The sequence below is a fragment of the Ostrea edulis genome, chromosome 5 (assembly GCF_947568905.1).
Source record: "Ostrea edulis chromosome 5, xbOstEdul1.1, whole genome shotgun sequence".
NCBI classification, from domain to species: Eukaryota; Metazoa; Mollusca; class Bivalvia; order Ostreida; family Ostreidae; genus Ostrea; species Ostrea edulis.
Genome location: NC_079168.1, coordinates 67,735,495 through 67,752,994, shown reverse-complemented (window position 1 = coordinate 67,752,994; position 17,500 = coordinate 67,735,495). Strand labels below are relative to the sequence as shown.

The window sequence follows — 17,500 nt, the reverse complement described above, 5'->3', positions numbered from 1 at the left end:
AGCCTCAAGTCGAAGAGAACTACGGAGAGTTTCTATGATATACTGGGAATTCTGGGGTTCCTCCATCTCGATTGCCAAAATATAGACCTATCCTTCTCATAAGAAAAAATTAACTCAAACCCTTTGACACGTTCTTCTCTTGGAATGATAAATAATGCTGGTTTCTGATATATAATACAGACCAGGGAGGCAGGGGTTGGTGATATTAACAGTGTAGGTCTGACATATACTGTATCCAGGCGAAGTCTTGTCACACATTTGGTAGACTTTTTGCTTTAATATTGCATATCTAGGGAATGTCCCATTGATTGGGAGTGACTGCATGCAACTATTATATCTTATTAATTATCGGGCAAGTCCTTTTGGGGTTGAATGGAATACTACATATATTGTTAAACCTCAGTAGTTAGTGCACCTGTAACATCTACAAATTCATTGTGATGTATATATAAAATACACCCCCCTCCCCCCGAAAAAAAAAAAGACTTGAAATTTTTTTCACAATGATTTTTTTCATCTGTCAACATTTTGAACAGTGTTACATATATACCCGGTACTATAAATTTTCTTGGTTTTTTTGTGTGTTAACTAATAATTAAAAGCTGCAAGGTACCAGAAACATTAATGTCACTAATGGGTCATAATCTACACCACCCCTCGATTTCATTTCTTTCTCGATGAATCCAACTTTAGTGGGAAAAAACCAACAACTAGCAAATCATTTCATATCCATGGCTATCAGATTCTGTGTTTTAAAGGCAACATACATACATGTACATGTAGATATGTACTTCTACAAAAAATTGTAGCATAATTAAAATATTTTCAATATACATTGATCTCTCAGTTATAAAAAGAGAAAAATTATACATTATTAAGAAAATAAGGTGATCCTGTTTGATTAATTGATAATGAGTATTGCCTCCTCCTCATGACCTATTACAATTTTACACCCTCCTTTTACCCCATTGTGCCATATGAGATATAGAGTTTTTGGAGGACGAGAGGAGATAATTATGTGACTACTGTACATTAATCCAGAATTAATGAGGTCTCATGCTTCACCCTTACAGCTGTTTGGGGTTTCTGCAGAGGAAACAGAATATGGCTAACTTCTTGTTCCTCTCTGCAGTGAGGGAGTCGCTTTGAGGAGTCCCATAAAACACAACTTCCTGCAAAATTACCAAAGTATGTCAGAGCTTGTAAATGGAAGATAATGGTTTAATGATGATTCTGGAATACTAATTGGTATATAGGGATTTGAAAACTACCACAATTGTCAACATATTTTTAAAAAAGTATTTCTTTTTTCTCCCTCTTCATGGTAGCAGTGTGCTTAACTACAGGGTAAAAAAAAAATCTTAATTAATGAGGAATTCATAATGAATAAACATTCAGGGTATTTTCATAATGTGATGTGAAAGGCTCCCCATTCTTGTGAATTAAAAACCATGCATTCCTGACAGGACCGCTGTCTGGAAATATTTTGTGAGAATCCCAACTGTCACTCCCAATCTCCCAAAATCCTCCAAATCAACCCTGCAGAGTTTCAATCACAGAAACTCGGAGGTGCTTTTTGTGTAGGTAGGATATTGAAATGGGTTATGTAGTCGTGTGTGCGAGATATATGCAAGGACACTGGTACCAAATTTGGTCTCCTTCAAAAACTCCAAGCAGGAAGACAGTGCTTTGCAATTTAAATATATTTTTTTTCAAAGTTAAAGAATTTTTTTTGTCATTGTTTAACTTATTATAGCTAGTAATTACAGATAGTTTGGAATAAAATCTTTCATTGTAGGGATTTGCCCCCCAGTTTAACATTCTAATTTAAATTGAATTTTCTCATGAGGCTTGTTTTATTATTTCATGGGGAAAAAAACATTTTAAGACAAATTGAATGATATAAATTCATACAAATGAAAGTTGAAGTTTGTGACTGTCACTGGTGAGTGCTATTTTAGAGTAACATTCCAGGAAGAATTGTAATTAAAGCCATATTCTCTAATTACCCTTAGAGAAGAAAGGTCCACTTATCATGAAATGACAATAGAAAAATGAAAGTTATTTGATCCAGTTTAAATTGCAGGCAGCCTTGTCTCATCTATTGTTAATGCTGTGTCTTTAATGCATGCCAGTTTGACTGCTTTAGGCCTGCCTAAATCATTGCAATAATTTATTCCAAGCCTATCGATTCCATTGGACTAGAAGATTCCATTCAACATCTTAAATGTTTTTCAATATTATTAACAAAGTGTGCCAGAATATGAGCCCAAGATGTGCAAAGATCAAAACTTAAAGAATTACCAAAAGAAAAAAAAATATCATATTCCTAGTGTGAAGATAAATCGGAGCTGAGTGGAAATTGCATCAAGGGAAACACAATTGGGTTCTTTTCATCATTTGATAACCTGAAACTCTTTTAATTGAATCACTCCACTACACAAAACCAAAGACATGAAATGTGTAATTTTTGCAAGCGATTCCCAGTAGAAGGCTATTCTACCAACAGAAAACACGGAACATGTGTTTTATCAATTTTGAAGAGCAGGGTGATTTCTGTGATGGCACAAGTCAATTCGTTAATCACTTCCGCTAAGTGCCCGCCTTCTATGCAGCTTTGCTCAAATGCCGTGCAACAATTGTCTTTCAATGATGGCCCAAGAAGGGATTGTTTCTCAATGGACTGTAGGAATGTGAATCATTGAATATGAATAGCGATTTGTTAAGATGACAATGAAAGTTGATTGAACTTTGTAAAATACTGTTAAAAAAAATATATGATAAGAAAGACTTGAAATTTGATAAAATCCAGATTTTGAAAAGGCCAGAAATTGTGAAACTTTTGTGAACCGTATCAATTGATTCAGATGACTGTCCATGGAGTGGACAATGTAGATTTCCAAGACAGTGGTCACGGTAGAAACCAAAAATATTGTCCATCAGTGACAATGGATACTAGCTGTATACCTGGCACATCACTAGACCTTTCCAAATCTAGAAAATTTCTGTCTGTTTCATCATTACTGGACTTGTCTCAAAATGACAAACCCAAGTCAATCCCAAGCTTGTCAGAGATCACAAATGCTCCCACTAGTGGTGCGCTGGACCTGTCTAAAACTGACCAGTATCGACACATATTGAACTTCATCAATAATAAGTCACCAATTACCGGCCTCTGTTTTCAGGCAATCCGCTGCACTTTTCCCAATTGTACCTGCGAGTGTTTTTCACCTGGCAAAGTTCAGCTTCGTTCCTGTGATGGTTGTAAACATGGATGGGTAGCTCATGGTAAGAAATATTTTAAAGATAATTATTTCACATGTTTGATAAATTTGGTTCCTTTACACCTTACTAGAGGATTCAATAGTACTAGATTTGTATAAACAGTGCCACTCGGCCAATTTTATACCTGTCTTGAAAAGATATTCAATTTTAGGTTTTATCTACTATCAGCAGTTTTATAAAAATTGGTGAACTTTTCATGTTAGTTTTTCAGTGTATGTCAGGTCTTTTTTTTTATTTAGGTTTATTATGGAGGACATCAAATCTTTTGAAAGTTAAGAAATTAAGCTACATGTATATATTTTAATTCAACATTATACACTTGCAAATTCAGTATGTGTTCTTGTTTGAATGTAATCCTTTAAAAAGTTTATACCTCAGATGTAGAAAATAAGGTCATGAATATTTTATTTGTGAAAATCATCCTTAACACCATCAATAAAAAAAGAAGACGATATAAATCTAATGGAAAAGGATTAAGGAAGGATTGCTGATTATTTTAAATCAAGCTGATTATTTGAAATCAAAAAGTTCCGAAAAAATTGGTAGTCAGGACCAGTATCAATTGTAATTGAACATTGATTATTATGACTTTAAAATATTAAGAAAGAAAACATGGAAATGTAAGAATTTAATTGCAATCTCTATTTTTGGATCAATTAATCCCTATGTAAACAACATATGAAATTTGTATCGTGTAATATATGCTACAGCTGTATTAATTAATTTCAATATTTGGTTTGATCCAATCTACAGTACACTATAAGAAAGGTAATTCTTGATGGCAAACATTATTATATAAGACTTAATGAACTTCCATCTCGGAAATGATGAAGTTCTTAAAATAGATTTGAGTACGATACAGTAGAGTTAGATTAAAATTGTATTTGGAAGGTCCTGAAGATTTAGGAATACACAAACAGGAGGGGGAAAATTCATTCTTTTCTAACTCTATGGTTACCAATGACCTTCATCATGACCTTCTGTTTGATCCACCACGTAGTAAGCTTGATGGTGACATGCACATGAATGATAGATGTAAATTACTGTAATTTGAAGAATTGTTTTACATGTAATTTTCAATGCAAATCAATTGATATCTACTAACTCAAGTGTGTGAATAAAGAAATTGCCCAATCTTGCAATATGTGACACTTTGATGCCATGTCAAACATACAGAGCTCATTCACCGATCAGCCACGATATGCACCTGGATGAGATCAGGTAAACCACTTCTATCAATGCTACCTGTAATGAAAATCTTAACGACTCTGATAAAAATCGGTTATTGGTTTGATGTCTCTAATTACTCGACTTTGGAAAATTGAAAATATTTGTATCAACACTGAAAAGCTCCGTTTCCATCAGGCGGAATTACTTTGTCATGGGTAAGGATGTCGTTTTTTCTGTGCCTGACAAAGGAGCATTGGCCACAAAGAAAGTGATGTCTGCTCTACCAGTTATGCTAATAAAGTTGTGAAGATTAAGTGGAATATACATAGGCTTTTCAATAAGTAAAACAGTAGATGTCTGCGGGCATTAAGTGTGCCGTTTATGACAATTTAGACCAGGTCCACCGTGGGCTGGAGAGTAACTCGGGGTAATTAGATTAACCAATCAGAGCTACATGATACACAGTCATCAAAGAATCTCCCGTCACTATTGGTGTCTGTCATGCAAAAAATGAAAAATTATCCTAAAATTGGACACGTCTCCTCCTTAATTAGAGAGAAGGAGGGGAACGACTCCTGCCTAAAGTGATCGAGAACACACTTATTACCACGAAAGGCCCCTCATTGTTTTCATTTAAAGGGAGAGAAGTGAAAGGTTAAATGGATATCAATTACAAAGACTGGGTAAATTGGTTACAAGGGTAGTGTGGAGGTATTGTCAAAGGCCAGGCCATTATAGGATGTTACAATCTGTTCTTCATTAAGTCAAGTACCTTGAAACCAAGGGAATCTGATTATATAAAGTTTGTTGTAAAGTTCACATGGATTAGTATTTAAGTATACAATTTTTAAAAAGTATAAACAGGATTTTCCAGGAAAGCTATTGACCACAATGTTTCCAAGTTCCTGATGACTTTTTTTCATCATTACTTTATGATATAGGTTATGTGTGTGGGGGCTAATTCATTTTGTATGCCCTCACCATGTAGTAGCCAGGGCATTTAGTGTTACCTCATTCTATCTGTGTGTCATTCTATTATATTTGTAGTTTTCCAAACTTTCTTCATTGTTCTTGCAGATATTGAGCTGGTTTTTAGTAATGCAGTTGTATACTGTAGATTGGGAAATTAACATGATGGCTTTAATTATACTATAAAAATGTTCATGATTTATAATTTTTCTGCAAATTTAAACCATAGTGCATATATATACATCAGAAGTATTTCATGCTTTCATAATAACATTTTTCCTGGAACATGAAATTAAAACCATTGCGATTGTGCCCTTGTAACAAATCATGAAATTTTAGCACCATGGTAAGTACAGACAAATTACAGATCAAGTTTTACTGCAGTTGACAAACTTTCAGCAGAGTTATGGCCCTTGTAATTTGGAAAATTTATAGATTTCACAATTTTTTTGCTATATTTAGCTTACATGTGTGTCATTTAATTTTTCGACAGTGCTTGTGATTGTTCATATCAAATAATGACAATGAAACCACACTTCATAGCTTACATGTAAATGTAGCTAAACTCCGTTTTCGGCATCAGTGCCATTTTCGGTCCTGCTGTGTGGTGCTAACAGAAGTAGATTGTAGCCGTAATCAGTGGAAATTCAGTTTTTGTTGTAGTCTGTTGATTGAGAACAAAATCGTAAAGAAAAAATGCCCATTACATTAAAAAATTTCTTTTCATTGCTTTGAGATGATTGATGGTTTGGTGAGTTTATTCTATATAAATTTGTCATTTTACAGAAAGGTTCGTAAAATTGAACCGAGATTAGAAGAATTAAAGTTTAAGAATACTGGTCCAGCATACAGGGAAATGGCAAAATAAAAAGTTCAGTATATGTAGAGTGCTATTAGATGGTGCTTCTGGGCATAACTTAGAAAATTATTGTGATTGCAGAAAAACCATGATTCTATGTAACATGGTATGCAGCACCTGCTAATGTGTTGCACATTTTATCTTTTTAAAAAAAGTCATGCTTTCACTACTAAAAAGTACATTCCTTATACTATCCAAAAACTTTTTTAAAAAATCTTTCAATTTGAAAATATTAGCTAGATATTACATCATGATAGGCTGTACATGCATTAGAAAACTTTAAGTTTGTGCCTATTAATGTATTCATAACTTCACATTCAGTAAATGCACAGATTTTGAAAAATAGTGCTAACAAGGTGGATCATTGTTTTGATTTCTAAAGTTAAAACTTTGTTATTTCGGCAATTAATATCTTCTTGAAGCATGGAAAAATAAAGAGTAACATAAATTCCGCTGAATTTCATTTGTAATTGTATGTAAATAGTTAAAACTTTGTTATTTCGGCAATTAATGTCTTCTCGGAGCATGGAAAAATAAAGAGTAACATAAATTCCGCTGAATTTCATTTGTAATTGTGTGTAAATAGGTTTTGGTCTTTTAAAATTCAATTTTAAAATACTTGCAGATTTGCTAGCATGGCAACAGTTGTTTTTGTAGACCTCCACTTTTTTCACTGCCTTTTAAATGTCATAATATTTGGCATAAATTTTGTTATATCTAAAAGTTACGTACTGTTTAATTAATAAAGATTTTAGATAAGTAATTCAAACAAATTTGCAAAGTAACTGACACTACAGTTTGTTGAAAGTTGCATTTGTGTAAATTATTATACAAGTATGATGATTTATCTCCCTTTGTTGATGACTTCTGGTGCATTGGTGGATTGTTTTTATAACTATTATCTATCAAAATATAGCTCAACTGTTATGTTGGAAATCAGAAGGGTGTTTCCGTGTACTTATTCTCAAAGGATCCAAAATTCAGGGAGATTTGAGTATGCCGAGATCGCTTCACATTCACTGAATTTTCAAAGCTGTTTGCCAAAAATTTTAAGGCTGGTCAATTTAAATTACATCTCGATTTAGCCAAAAACTGCTGTATAAGAAGCTAAATCTTTGACCAGATGCCAGACCGACTCTGTTCGACATACCTACAAACCTGACAAAGCCGATGAAAAAACATGAAACATCAACAGCTAGTTAAGGATCATATAGTGTTTAAAAGACTCTACATAAATTGTAGAAATAGCCTCCTCAATATCCTGTGTTTAGAATGTAAATTCATTGAAAATAAATTGAAAGTGTGTCCCAGAGAAACCTGTATCAGTTGAAATTAATTCGAAGCTATTGCTATGATGTAAGACACCCCACCACCCCCTGTCTTCACCATCTAAGCAAGAATAAAAAATTGAACAAATGGAAAAACAAGAAGTAAAGGGTGAAACATCAAAGCAGATTATTTTGTCAAAACTTTTCAGGGCAGTGAAACAAATCTATTTAAGAGAAGGTGTTCTATCTGCTCTCACACTCGATACACAAACACCATTTTGTTTAGCAAGTATATGAGTGGATCTAAGTTCTTTTTAGAATTCTTTTTTTTTTTTACAATCATCTATACAGTACACCTTTGACTTGCAGTATCATACAAATTAAAAAGATCATATGCAAGAAGGACAAAACAAATAAGATTATAATTTCACTATTTTTCAATTAAGAATCATTGATTTAGTTAATTGCGTTCACATTAAAATGCCAGGGTTCATACCGATATCCTTACACAATGAACTCTGGGTCCTTCTCCAAAAACTCGTCAATTTCTTATCTTAAAAAATATGCTACTGTTTTAATTTTGAAAATGGGTCTTTTACAGTGTCACAAAATTTGGAAATCTAGAATCATGAGGCAGTTTTCATTGGCTAGTAACTAGAGTGATCAAGAGGCAGTTTTCATTGGCTAGTAACTAGAGTGATAATCATGAGACAGTTTTCATTGGCTAGTGACTAAAATGATGATCCTGAGGCAGTTTTCATTGGCTAGTAACTAGAATGATAATCACAAGGCAGTTTTTATTGGCTAGTAACTAGAATAATAATCATGAGACAGTTTTCATTGGCTAGTAACTAGAGTGATAATTACTAGACAGTTTTCATTGGCTAGCAACTAGAATGATCATGAGGCAGTTTTCATTGGCTAGTAACTAGAATGCTAATCATGAGACAGTTTTCATTGGCTATAGTAACTAGAATGATAGTCACGAGGCAATTTTCATTGGCTAGTGACTAGAATGATGATCCTGAGGCAGTAACTAGAATGATAATCACAAGACAGTTTTCATTGGCTAGTATCATGAGACAGTTTTCATTGGCTAGTAACTAGATTGATAATCACTAGGCAGTTTTCATTGGCTAGTAACTAGAATAATAATCGTGAGGCAGTTTTCATTGGCTAGTAACTAGAATGATAATCACAAGGCAGTTTTCATTGGCTAGTAACTAGAATAATAATCATGAAACAGTTTTCATTGGTTATAGTAACTAGAATGCTAATCATGAGGCAGTAATTAGAATGATCAAGAGGCAGTTTTCATTGGCTAGTAACTAGAATAATAATTATGAGGCAGTTTTCATTGGCTAGTAACTAGAATGATCACGAGGCAGTTTTCATTGGCTAGTAACTAGAGTGATAATCATTAGACAGTTTTCATTGGCTATAGTAACCAGAATGATAATCACAAGGCAGTTTTCATTGGCTAGTAACTAGAATGATAGTCATGAGGCAGTTTTCATTGGCTATAGTAACTAGAATGATAATCATGAGGCAGTTTTCAATGGCTAGTAACTAGAATAATAATCATTAGACAGTTTTCATTGGCTAGTAACTAGAATGATAATCACAAGGCAGTTTTCATTGGCTAGTAATTAGAATGATAATCGCAAGGCAGTTTTCATTGGCTAGTAACTAGAATAATAAACATGAGGCAGTTTTCATTGGCTAGTAACTCCGTTCTTTGATTTCTTGATGGCAATATTTATTGATAATTTGGTATGATATTTTTGATAGATTTGTTGTACAAAATTGATATTCAGGTGGGGAAAAACTATTGCTAGAATCTGTCTTATATGACCTTAAAGGGGCATGGATGCGATTTTGTCGTTTTTTTTTACTAGAATATTTAAGTTTTTGATATGTGTAAAACATAGCAAAAAACCCAAATTTCAAAACCTGATGCAAGGATGTGTATGAAACATGTAAACTTTTCATTTTAAAAACAAGGCACATGCCCTGTTAAATGTTTGTGTGACTTAACTATCAACATGGCGCGAAAGATGACAGCTTTGACGATAAAAGCTATCACAACAAAAATTTTCAGTTCTTTTTTCTTTACATATGCACTCTAAATTCAACCCATGTCAAAGTGTTGACTATTTTTTAAATACTTTTTAGAAATCATGGTCTTCTTATATCCGCACACATTTTCTTGGCTGATGACAAGCTCTTTTTTGCTCTCCTATGAAATGTGTGCACATTCATCTCGCTGTAGATCTCGACAAACACCGTACATGTATTTACATGATTAATGTAAATACGAAGGGTATCATGTGTATAGATAATTTTTAATCTACCTATTTATAAAAGATCTTTATTTCTATGACCAAAAAATGTTAATTTCAGACGATCAAAATTCGTGTCCATGCCCCTTTAAAGCCATTGCACATGTTCAAACTTCAATGGGAGTTCGGGTTTGTCACTTCCGTTAAGTCCTAAAATGGAGTTCTCGTAGACTTATTTGTTGTTTTCTCTTAGTCTTACTTGGTTTGTTGACCTCAGCAATGTTCACTTCGACAATTCAAGGCTGTGTAAACAATTAAGTATGTGTTAATTTATACCTTCTCTCACTGGTGCATGGAGTTAAATCTTTAATTAATATTCAAATAGTTTGTCAAGCCAATCCTGTAAACATTGGATGTCTTGGCCTTTAAATGTGAGGAGATTGGTAGTACATGTCAAATTTATTAAATATTTCATATCTTAAAATGTTATATTCATTAGTGTATTCTGATTGTGGGATGTTATTTTGCAATTCATGGGAGAATATTTACATTTCCAATGCTTTTGCCTTCGATATCTTATATCTACCATTTGAAATGATACATTAATAAGTATATGTAGAGAGACTATCAATGAAAAAATTATCATTGTTTGCTTAATATTTCTCTGGGAATGGTTGGTTGTTCATTGTCAGTCTATATGGTGGTCCTTTGTATATATGTCTATACTGTTGTTTTTGGTATGGAATAAAAGTTGAACTTCGTAGACCTTCAGTGATAGGTATAGAAATAAAATTAATTTATCTTTTTTTGTATTTTGAATTTAAGTAACCCATGGTTTTAGAAAAATTACATTCAAATTGTTTTCAATTAATACAAACATATATGCTCTTTGTAGCTTTAACTCTCTGTGTATCTTTGACAAATAAAGTTTGTTACTTCTTCTTGGAACAAGAGGTCAGATGAGATCCTTGAACATACTGGGGGGAAAAAACCAAATCTTGTAGACAGAATATGTGAAGGGGTATCATATGATTATTGAGTTGGGGCTTGTAAGTTAGCATGATGAATTTTCTGAAGGCTGTCAGAGTTGTGATAAGAGACAAATTTGAAATTGTCATAAAATCAGCCGACAGGGCTCTCAAATGACAGAAGATAATGTCATTCGGCAGAATGGTCACCCTCCAGGAAAAATCAATGCAGAGGGAAGTAATGGCCCAGGACAAACCAGAGAGGCAGCTCACCCTATCTGAAGTGATGAGATTGGGTTTTGTTTTACCAAAACAGACAGAGAAACCCTATACATCATTTCCTCCACTCATCTCCACCACGGTGATAAGAAGGGAAGGGGTCACAAAATTCCAGTGACATTGTATGTTTGTGTGCTGTGTATCTGTTAATCAGCTGTCCTGAAGACGGTCTGCAGAAAACAGGGACATCACAAGGGCTCCGCATCACCACGGAAACCTTATCAACTGAAATTGGAGTTTTTTGGGTTCTGTGTTTTATTTCACTTCTTTACGTTTGTCAATTTAATTTGATACAGATTTGATTTACAAGTTGTTTCATAATTAAAGTACATTGAGCATGCAGACATTTCGTTTTTGCTGAAATCTTGAGCAATTTGCTTGTTATATTGGAAATTTGAAACTGCAGAGACAATTACGGATGAGGTTCTTTTCATTGGCTTTCAATACAAAACTACATTTCGTTCTTTTTTTTTAAAAACTGTCACATATGGAGAAAAAATATGAATTATCTCCTTTTCATGCAGATTTCTACAAATTAAATTGTGCAATAGAATTTTCTCTAAACAGGTCAACAAATTTTCAATTAATGAAGTTTCCACTGTCAAGCTTGTTTGATCAGACTTCATCCCACTAGGTCTCCGAACCATTATACAACTTCATTGGCCAATTACAGCTTTTTTGTATCTTATCAATTAAATAAAGTCCACCCTCATTGATTGTTCTGCGTTCCTGGGGACACTATTACCATGTAGGACTGGGGGACAATCTTAATTTGCTTTGTCATAAACAAGGCACAAACGTAATTCTTATAGATTTTTCTCATTTGTTTGCCTTATTAAGAGAAGGGACACTGAAAAAGTCGCTGTAGAATGAAATTAGAAAACCCAATGAAGAATTATTGCCGAGTTTTTCATTTCACTTTGACAATTTGACGTCACTTGACAAAACGCATTTTTGAGTCCTCGCTCTGTCTCTATTGCTCCATTATTTAATTTTCGTGGTTCAATAACACTAATTTTCACAAACAGAATGGGGGTCTTGAAAATTGTCTGTCAACATGATTTAACTTTCTAACTTAATTTTAAAACAGTCTTGAATAAGTGGATACTTGAAACGCCATCCATTTTTGTGTCTCAGAATGCAGCACTGAAGCCACTGTATTACTGCATTCCCATGAAGTTTTGTCACATCTGGTTTGCAGCAGAAGTTAGAAGTTGTCTCATGCTGGGATAATGACCTTGTCCTGTGCTGGGTTACATTTAGTGGAGACATGAAAAAAAGTTTGTCAAAGTCTTTCTTTTGGTGAGAAAGTTGTTGCTGAATCGTTATCATATGTGTGACTGGGGTGAATTTAACATGTGAGGAAAACATTGATGTTGCACACATGTATAAACAAGGAGAGAGGTGTGATATTTTGATGACAAAAAAGTAATTACACTGCAAGAAAGCAGTTTAGAATATAAAGAAACAAGGGACCAAATCTCATAACCAGACTGTTTCCCCACTTGAGATTTTTATGGGGTAGTTCTGGTCATCTAGAGGACAAGTTATCAAAATAGGTCAAAATTTTATGAATTTGATATAAACCAGAGGGCAAAAACTTTTAAATTTTCATCAAAGGGGAACCTAAATCATGTCTGCAAGAAGGCCCTTTTCTGCAAGAGCTTTAGTGACAAAGATTAAGTGACCACATAGAGGACAGAGAAATTATCTGGAGGGGGAAGGCACTTTGAGACACAGCGGGGGACGAGATTATTTCCATTCCCCAGACTGATGTCTTGGTGGGAACACAGCTGAGAAATTTTGTCAACTGCTACATGGCCCACAAAGAGACAACCAATGACTAATGAATGACCTGAGGTTCTGCAGAGGAAGTGCTGCAACATAAAACACAGACTGGGTTAATCTTAACTGACTCCATATGGAGAAGTACTGTACCAATAGCCAAGAAAAGACCATACTGAGTGCTTAGCTATTCTCTTTGGAGAAGTGGACAGGCATAACATACATCCCCGTGAATGTACACCTGTCCACTTCTCAAAAGAGAGCAAGTTTGACCAGCTTGTGTAGAAGTTTGAAACATCCAAGAACGATTGTTACAACAAACTGAGATTAAGATTCCATAAAATGGATGAATTTTTAAAGACTTTTAACTTTGATGTCTATATGTTGTTAATAAAATAATATTGTTTCATAAGTAATAAACATCTTGATATGTTTTTCTTTTGGTGATAATTAGGCAACTACATGATATTAAAACTTATTAATAAAGAAATATTTTGTATGTGAACAAGGTGTGACTATTTTGAAATATGATGACATATTCCAAGATATTTCACATAGTTCCATGTAACCTCAAAAATATTCTTTCAGTTAGTACCAGACTAACCTCCTATTTGTTAATTAGTCATGGTAATTAACACCTTCCAAGCCTGTGAATTAGCAGTGGGAGGATGCCATCACCAGGCTGAAATTGTCCAATGGGCTTGTAAATCTCTGTATACATACATCTATATCATGTGTATCCTGTGTACTCTTTGTGTGTATATATGTAAACAGGTTTGGAGCAGTGACTGTAATCCTCTGTGTAAACAATGTCACTGCTGTGTTTGTTCCCCTGAAGGCTGAGAAAACCTTTTTGGCAGGTCCCGCCTTTAGTTTTTCTCCAAGTATCAAAAAAGATGTTTGTCAGAAACCACATGCTTGACTCTGATAAAGTTATACAGTCCCATAATGCAAGGTGCTGTGTCACATGAATCAAACGTTCTTTGTTCAGTTTCAGCTGAACATTTCCAAATGCTGAATATTTTGGAATTTTTTCAACTCTGTGGCTTTAAGCTGTCATCAAAAGTTCAACATGTTACTTATGAACTTTTCCCCAGCCATCAATTTAAAAAAAAAAAAATTCAATAAACAAAAAGAAATTATTGTATATGTATCTTTTAGACTTCTGTATTGTAAATTAAACTTTAATTTGAAATAATGTATTAAGAAAAAAATAATTTAAAGACATATCAAATGACAGGCATGCACATAAACCATAAATATTATATAAAGAAGCTTTTTAACTGCCATATCTGTCACCATTTTGGAGTAAATGTGTAATCTGATATGGGTGTCAAAGACTTTGCTGTGAGTTTCCCAGCCTCCTGATGGGAACCACATGGCTTCTGTAGATAGAGCCCCCTCTTTCAGTGGTAATCTAGACTTATTTGTCCAGAGATTACCAGATAAGAAGGAGCTAGGGGTGACACTGTCAATGCTTGGGAGGCTGACACAGTAGGGGACATTATTACACCTCTCAGCCTTCCCTTTCTCCAGGCACTTTTACATCAGTTCCTGAAGCAACAAGAGGGCCACATGTTTTTATCACACTGGCGGTTTTCTGTTTTGTAAGGGACACTTTTGTAAGTACACTTTTTTGAAGCAATTTTGTTAAGGAAATTTCATTATAAGATTACACTGCATTTTTATATTTTGAAAGTTTTATCAACTTTGTTTAAACTTCACGATCAGCTTGTAAGAAGTAAGTGAAACGCTTTCACTGCTGCTTAAGTAGAATCAAAATTGTATCCCTAAGAGGGCTTCCCATTGTCAAATCTCAATCATTTGGATTGTCTCGTGAAGTACTTGAAACACTTTGACTGTTGGTTGTCTCCCTAAGAGAGCATCCTGTTGTCAAATCTCGGTCATTTGGACTGTCTCACGGACTATGGGGACACTATTGTAGGAAACAGTACCCTCTGTATTTAACAAATTGTCACTGTGGTCGATACCATAATCATTCAACACTGTCCTATCTTCTAGAACCTGTCAATAGACATTGTGCTCAGTTGACATACATGTGACAACTATGGTCACCATGGGGCAAAATGGGATGAATTCCAAAGACAATCCAAATTAAATCAAGGACAGACGGAATTAAGCCATTTTTATTGCAGGATCAAAATGTCTCCCCCACATCACAGACTTGCCTGTGAATTTGTGTGAAATTTTCAATTAATATTTTATAAGCAATGCATTTGCAGTAACCTCTCTGAATCCATTGGTTTTTTTTAAGATACATGAAAACGATCATCTTCAGTTGTCATTGTGAACTTTTTATCAGAGAAATCCAATCTGTCCTTTTTCAAGAAGTGCCAAAAATAGGGAGAAATGCATTTTGTTCATATGATTGATATGAAGATATGCATTGTATTTCTTTTTTAATTCTCATTTTTTGAAAATGCTATTGATTTGGGCATTGAATTTTGGCACTTTATTAAAGGTTACTGAGAAACAGTGGTGATCTGAAATCAATTTTTTTCCTACCCAAAATTTCCGACATATCAGGAATGAGATGAAAAGACAAGAAAAATGTCGGATCCATTGCGACAAAACCCAATTGATGATGATTCTGATGCGTCTTGCTAATTTCCAAGCTGTAGTTCCAACATGTTTGTCAAAGTTGTGTCACATGCTTGTTTGCAGAGCCGAAACCACCAATTTCTATGATGTCGATATGTCACGGGAGATGTGCCTTACAGCCATATAGGGTCAACATTTTAGACGTTTCTGCTCAAGGCTGATGAACACTTTGATTTTTCTTCACTCAATTTTGCTATTCTGAATCATTTTTTGTATATTGATATATACAAGATGGTCATATTTTCTTCTTTTTAATTATTCAAAAAAGAATTCAGTACTACAGTATGGTTTCTCACAAGATTTGAAAATTCAAAGGTTAATTTTTATTTGTCCCATGTTTTTTAAATTTTTTTGTAAACATCAAATGTTTAAAATTTTATGGTCTTTTATCTAAATGATATGCTCATGAATATGATAAATAGGATTATGTTACTTTACTCAGAAATTGGTAATCGCAACATTGTGAATTGACAATGCTTTTAAACATTGATTGAAATTGAAAATGTACCAGTGATGCAAATTTATTTGAATTGCTAATGAGAAGTTTAGCCATTATGTTGCTTGTGAATGAAGACTATATTGTCAGTACAAATAAGAAGTTTATAGTCATTGTGTTGCCAGCAAGTGGATACTGTTGTTCTTAGTACAAATGGGAATTTTAGTCCTTGCTTTGCTTGTGAGTGAAGACCATATTGTTCTTAGTACAAATAAGAAGTTAAGTCATTGTTGCTTGCTAGTGGAGACTGTTGACACAGTATTAAACCTGGCATGATATCCCGATCTTGACTGGATGTCGCATGCTATGGGACAATTAATTAGACTGTAATGGATCTATAATTAATTAGCACTGCCGCTATTCCTGATGTCACTGTTGAGACTATTTTTAAGCCCAATCATCTTGACTTACAACATTGTCATTGGTATAAGAGTGATTTTTCATTGAATCTCGTGTTCCTTCCAAAACTGCATCTTATCAAATTGATTTCTTTAATGATAAAAAATAATGCATGCAAAAACCCCTCAAATTATCTTTTGAACCTGTTTAACTTTTTCTAGTGTATTACATTGTTGAATTCAGTCACAAAGTGAAAAGAATTTCAGTCTCCGTGGCTGTCATTTTGGTTTTCTTGACTAAATGTGTTTTAATGTTGCAGATGCATGTCTTTTTCCGTTTAACGTACAAAGAGGCAGGCTGTAGTGTTCATCGCTGACAGGCCCATTATGATAAAACGGAAAGCATGCTATATAACTTAAAACAAGTCAAAATATCGTTTGGTTACAAGTCAGCAATTTTATTGTTAATGACAGTAATTGGCAATATACCTATGATGGGAGGGCATTAGAGAGTCATCCCTAACATTTAGGGAATGTAGATCAATTACATGCATTCACAACTTTCAATTTGCTAAGGACATTCCGCAAATATTGCAACTTATGTTTTTTCCCCCAAATGCATAAAACACCCGGAGGTGTTTACAGCTATTGCTTTCTTTGTCATTTTAGAAGATGTACCATGTCTTCCGTTTTCAAAATAAAATCCGATTTCTAATGAAATTATAACTAAAATCAACAGATTGTATTTGCCGATTTTATCACACAACAGACCTTTCCCGTATTTTTTGATTTTTTTATGTGACGTGTTTGGGTTATCATCTTTGTGACGTGTTTTTTCGTTTTTGTGACTGAATTTTTGCATGCTTCTGTATAGAAACTGACATTTGCAGCTGATGGCGATCATCATCTTCCAGTGTTTCTGTTTCCTTTTAATTGACATGGATGTCCTTTCTACTCATGTGTTGAAATTTTTTGCAAAAATTCATGCAAGTGAATCCTATTGTCTATCTATAAAGATTTTTAACATAAAAAAATTTATCTTGACATCGGAAAAATGAATTATGAAAGAAAACAGGTGCTGCGTGTGTTGTCTGCAACAGTAGGAGATTCAATGTGATCTAGGAAGCTCAGAGGTGTGTGCCTGCTACTGCTCCTGATAGTCATGTGACATTTCCCAGT

General features: G+C 34.1%; 1 protein-coding gene across 9 annotated transcripts in view; it reads left to right on the top strand.

Annotated features, from left to right (window-relative positions):
• Nucleotides 1-17,500, top strand: part of LOC130054712 (zinc finger protein basonuclin-2-like) — a 55,008-nt gene that overhangs the window by 23,143 nt on the left and 14,365 nt on the right. For 5 of the 9 annotated variants that reach the window (XM_056165242.1, XM_056165239.1, XM_056165243.1 and 2 more), the window contains one exon: nucleotides 3,186-3,288. The exons of 1 other annotated variant lie outside the window; for it this stretch is intronic. In XM_056165242.1, the coding sequence (XP_056021217.1) occupies nucleotides 3,186-3,288 (103 nt within the window). Of the gene's footprint in view, nucleotides 1-1,067; nucleotides 1,189-3,185; nucleotides 3,289-14,328; nucleotides 14,488-17,500 lie in introns of those variants that run through there. 3 more of the 9 variants (XM_056165244.1, XM_056165246.1, XM_056165247.1) reach the window with 3 other exon arrangements.